At 65.6% G+C, this 5,293-nt stretch overlaps 1 protein-coding gene across 1 annotated transcript; it reads left to right on the top strand.

The window, feature by feature from the left end:
- Nucleotides 1-3,179: 3,179 nt before the first annotated feature.
- On the top strand, nucleotides 3,180-4,688 carry EMIHUDRAFT_217625 (hypothetical protein; the record flags this gene model as incomplete). Its single annotated transcript, XM_005760804.1, has 4 exons — nucleotides 3,180-3,387; nucleotides 3,486-3,672; nucleotides 3,819-3,978; nucleotides 4,035-4,688. 4 exons carry the CDS (start codon nucleotides 3,180-3,182, stop codon nucleotides 4,686-4,688), a joined length of 1,209 nt encoding a protein of 402 aa, XP_005760861.1.
- Between the last annotated feature and the right edge of the window lie 605 nt (nucleotides 4,689-5,293).

Below are 5,293 nucleotides of genomic sequence, written 5' to 3'. Positions count from 1 at the left end.
ACTTAGACTACTACCCAACCAGTTTCTTAGCCCCCCGGCCCTGGATGTGCGATTGATGACTGCACTCCAAGTGCTCCAAGAAGCTAGCAAGGCTCGGGGAGACCGCACTTATCTCGCAGCTTGTACAGCTGCAGCTCTTTGTCAGACTGGTTGGTGACGGTCACATCCGGGCTCGCGAGGCAGCGTCTCGATCGCCTCGTCCACACTCCGCCCCGCCCACATGCGGACAAGCTCAACAGCCAGCGCCTCTGTGGCCTGATGGATGGGCACCACGCGGCAGCGGCGCCGCTCGGCTGGGGCAGGGCGGAGTCCCTCGTCGCACGCCTCCGCTCCGCATACTACACCATGCCTCGAACTGGGTCCTGTGGAGAAAACCGGCAAGGTCTGAGTCCGGTGCATGGATCTGCTGGAGCGACAAGCAGAAACACAGGCACCAACGACAGCTCCTGCAGGATGAGGACCGACGAGCCGAGATAGAGGAGATTGACGTTCATCAGCATCCGCCTGAAGTCCACTTTCTCAATGGGCGTCTTGTCCTCTCCTTGCGGCATGCACCTGCGCAAGAGGAGAGCAAGAGCGAGTTGGGTTGCTACTTGGCAAGAAGACAAACAAATGCAGAGGGAGAGGCACCAGTAGTCGTACCAAACGCACTCGATCGAGGGACAAGCCTGGAGATGCTCGCGGACCGCCCTCACGTGGATGCTGCTCGCGTCGGGCGCGTCGGGCTGCTCCCAGCGATGGCTGACGGCGAGGATGTTGTCGCGGTACTCGTGGCGACCGTACGCGAGGTGCCGCCGCAGCAGCCGCTTGCACACCCACTCCGGATGCCTCTCCTCGATCTCCTGCAGCCGTGGCAGAGTGCTGTATCCGGCAGCCTCGTAGAGGCCGGAGCGAATGACGTCGGCCTTGATGAAGACGAAGGTGCATTGCGCGCCCGACATCTCGAGCGCGGCATCTTCAAGCGCCTGCCTCGCCTCGGCTTGCAGATCCGCCTCCTCCCGAAAGTCCGCGATGACGACCTCTAGTTGCCTCCGTCGCCGCCGCAGCCACAAGCAGACAATGCAGGAGCTGAAGAACAGTACACTGAGTCCCAACGCCAATCCCACGGCGAGGGCCTGACGTTCACGTCCTTCGGACCAGCGGTGACGTCCTCGTCCTGGCACAGGGCGCCGCTAAACCCCGGAAGGCAATCGCAGCCGCCGTCGACGAGGCATTTGCCGTTTCCGTTGCCGCCCGAGCAGTTCCTCTCGTTCAGGCAGTGGCGCAGCTTCCACAGCGGCGTTGGGAAGGAGACGTTCTCTCTCTCCTTTGCGTCGAAGACAACCTAGAGGAAAACGAAGCGTCAACGAGGGGGTGGTATGTCGGGCGATGGGCGGTGCTATAACAGCTCGTAGTCAGCCTGCCAGTACCCGGCTGCCGCCGCGCCAGGCGGGTACTGCACGACAGGGAAGTCCATCCCCTCCATCTGCCCGTCGGCGTTGAAGGAGATGTTGCTGGTGAAGAACTCGACGAGCGACGTGCTGCGGAGCACGCTCGCCACGGCGGCCGTCTCGAGCGAGCCCGCCCGCTCGATGGCGTCGCCCAAGGTGCAGAGCGCCTATCGTTGACGTGTCATTGTCATCCTCACCACAATGCCGTTGTTGCTCGATGGCGTCGCCCAGTAGTGTGCAGAGCGCCGCGAAGGTCGCGGCTCCGATGTAGTCGACCTTGGCCGGGTACACTGTGCGGCCGCCGAACGCCTTCAAGTACTCCTCCTCGTATTTCGCGCTGTCCCAACCGGAGAAATTGCCAATGTCGCTCGGCATCGACGCGTCCCACGGCACCGCCTCGAGCGCGTACTCGCCCTGCCACCAGCCGCCCCTCATCCTGTGGACGTACTCGTCGTTGACGATCGTCATGGTCCGGATGGTGGCGAGCGGCGAGTAGTCCTCCTCCTCCTCCTCCAGGCCGAGCCGCTCCAGCTCCTCCACCTACAGCCTCGATGCATCTCGCGTGATCTCGCGCAATCTCCGAGGCCGAGCCGCTGCCGGCCGCGTCCGCAGGAGCCGTCAGGATCCGCACCTTGGCATCCCCCCACTCTCGCTGGGCGCTGCCGCAGACCGCCCTCGGAAAGGTGTCCTCCTCCTCGACGTACCTGCGGGACACACGTCGCGGTTTCATGGAAAGGGCCGCGAGGCGTCGCCGCCTCCTCCCTTCTCTGCGAACCCGACTCGGAGGGCGCCCAGGCAGGAAGCTACGCCGGCGCGGCGCACGCACTCCTTCTGGCAGTCGCACTCCCCGCCAGCATCGCAGCCAGTGTCGCAGTCCTCGGCAGCCTTCAACACCGCCTCGAAGCCGCGCCTGTACGACGATACCTCGGCTGTATCTCGGCTGCATCTCGGCTGCGTCTCGGCTGCGTCTCCAGCGAGAGCCGCGCCTCGCCCAGTTCTCGCTGCCAGGCAGCATCCCAAACACGCGCAGCCCGAGGCCGTTCTCTTGCGCCAGCGCGGCGGCCGAAGAGTAGACGGCGTGATCGGACGACGCTGGAGCGATCATCAGCTTGCTGTCCAGCACCGCCTGCTTGCTCGCGTAGGTGGTCAGCCCCGAGCCATACGGGCCGAGCAGGAAGTCTGCCGACGACATGCCGCCCGCCTCGGAGTGCACGAGGCGCGAGGTGGCGTTGGCGACCTGCAGCTGGCTACTGCCGTCTCCGATAAATACGCACTTAACATCGGCAACCTGAGTCGCGTTGACTTTGATCCCGCCGCGGCCCACCAGCATCTGCGAGAAGAGATCGCAGTTGCGCCGCACTTGCACCGAGATGGAAGAGAACTGGTCTTCGGGATCGAGCGACGCTGGGGCGCCAACAATGATCATGCCAGCGTCAGATTCGCAAAGCCGATCGGCGTCTGTTGTGTAGGCCAACTGCGGAGTGCCCACTGGCAGCGTCGGCATAGTTTGGGTCGTGACATTCGTCCAGCAATAGTTTGGGTCGCACTGCGCCCATGAGAAGCCGCCAGAATTCCTTGTCACCGAGATGAATCGCACGTCCTGTTTCCGCGCAACCCTCCAGATCCGGAGATGCAGCCACAGACATTGCAGCAGCTAGGATCGAGAGCGCGGGGGCCATCGAAGCCGGTGCGGTGCGAGAATGCCGGCGGGCGCTTTGAGCAAGTGCCGCGGCTGGCGCAGGCTCGTGCATGGCGTCCGCCGCCCGCGAGCGCGCCCGCACCGCCGGCGAGGACAGCGAATCGGACGGCGGGGCTGTGGCGGTCGCGGATGGCTTCGAGGCGCCCCTCTTTGGCTTGCGCGTCGTCGGCCAGGTCACCACGCTGCCGCTCAAGGACGAGGACACCTTCTGGCATCGATCAAACCACTCTGCGTCGCAAGCGATCACGCGGGCGCCTGGTACGTCACCACTGTTGACCAGTGCTGCACGTTTCCACGGCCGGGCGCGTGCGCAGCGTGGCAACCTTGGACGCTGACCTCCGCGGCATCGCCATCAGTTGCTGGCAGCGCGCCGTTTGTTGCTGACTTTGACGGCAACAAGATCCTACAGGTGGAGGCAGCGAATGGAGCATTGATTACGCTTGCGGGCAGCGGCACTAGCGGCAGCGCTGATGGCGTGGCCGGCGCGGCGCAGTTTAGTCGCCCACGCGGCGTCGCCATCAGCCCGGAGGCAGCGCGCTCTTTGTGGCGGACCTTTACAACCACAAGATCCGGCGAGTAGAGGCGGCGACGGGCGCGGTGACGACGCTCGCAGGCAGCGGCACTGGTGGCAACGCTGATGGCGTGGGCGGCGCGGCGCAGTTCTACCACCCATGCGGCGTCGCCATCAGCCCGGACGGCAGCGCGCTGTTTGTGGCGGACTTCCGCGGTTTCAAGATCCTGCGGGTGGAGATGTCGACGGGCGCTGTGACCGCGGTGGCGGGCAGCGGCACTAGCGGCAGTGCTGATGGCGTGGGTGGCGCGGCGCAGTTCCACCACCCATGCGACATCGTCATCACGCCGATGGCAGCGCTCTTCTGGTTTGCACGGAGGACTCCCTCCGCCAGGTCTGCGTGTCGGCGCCTCCTCCGCCTCCCTCCTTCGCGCCGATTGTGGTGCCGCCCTCGACCCTCGTGGCAGACCTCGGAAAGACGTGGGGCGACGCCACTCTCCCCATTGGCCTGGTCACCTTCCTGGTCGGCGATGACGAACAGCGCCTCAGCGTGTGCAAGTGCAACCTCTGCGCCCGGTCCATTTTCTTTCGGACCATGTTCGGCATCGGCATGAAGGAGCGCGATTTCGCCGAGGTCACGGTGTCCAATACCGACCTCGCCACCTTCATCCCCCTCGTCTGCTACCTCCTCACCGACCAGCTCGACCTCGGCGAGGAGAAGGGCGGCAGAGCGCAGCGCGCGCTCGGCCTGCGGCAGCTGGCGCAGATGTACCAGGTGCCGCGCCTCGAGCTGCTCTGCGCGCAGGCGCTGCAGGAGAGCGTCGGGCCGGCGAGCGCCGTGCCGCTGCTCGAGGCGGCGCACGCGACGGGCGACGGGCGGCACTGCGGCTACGTGGCGGACAACGCCGCCGAGGTTCGGGCGAGCGGCGGCGTGGAGCAGCTGCGCGACCTTGGCGTGGCCAAGGGGCTGCTCGGCGACGCGCTCGACCAGGTGGCGGAGCTCAAGGGGACGGTGGCGGCGCGCGAGGGGAGCCGCACGCAGGGCTGAGGTGCGGTTTTCATCACACTCCTTGTGGCCGCCCGCAGCGGCACGCGAAGCCCCGAGCGAGGGGCCCCCCTCGCCCCCGCGCCCTCCCCCCAGCCCCTCCCCCCCCTCCGGACGTTGACGGTTGAGATGTGACGCTGAACGGGCCTGGTTTGTTTTGAGATTATGTGAGTACGAGTGATATAAAAATCATTCATTGTTACAAAGTGGCGGAGCCAGTAGTGACGCGGAAGCACACAATGATCAATCGTCAAACCCCACCCCACGCCTCCGCTGTCCGCTCCCGCTCATACGACAGGCCGGTGTGCGAGTCAGAGAGCGTCTCAAGCGAGATGAGCAAATCGAGCCTTCAAACGAAGAGCGGTCGCGCTCGCTGCGATAGAGGAGCAGCCAGGTCTTTAGCCGACCTCACAGCGTGGCGGAGAGCGGCACGTCCACCGAGAGCATCAGAATCATGCGGTGCAGCTGCGAGTGGTCGGCCTCGGCCGACAGCGCCGACGCCTGCCGGAACCACATCGCGGCGTCCGCCTCGCTCGAGAGCGGCGAGAGGCCTGCTCGGCGCGGGGAGAGGGCGTGAGGGGCCGCCGCCGCACCCGCCCCACTCGGAA

The sequence above is a fragment of the Emiliania huxleyi genome (assembly GCF_000372725.1).
Source record: "Emiliania huxleyi CCMP1516 unplaced genomic scaffold EMIHUscaffold_74, whole genome shotgun sequence".
NCBI classification, from domain to species: Eukaryota; Haptophyta; order Isochrysidales; family Noelaerhabdaceae; genus Emiliania; species Emiliania huxleyi.
The sequence above is the reverse complement of the archived record's forward strand: the minus strand, read 5'-3'. Positions and strand labels throughout refer to the sequence as shown.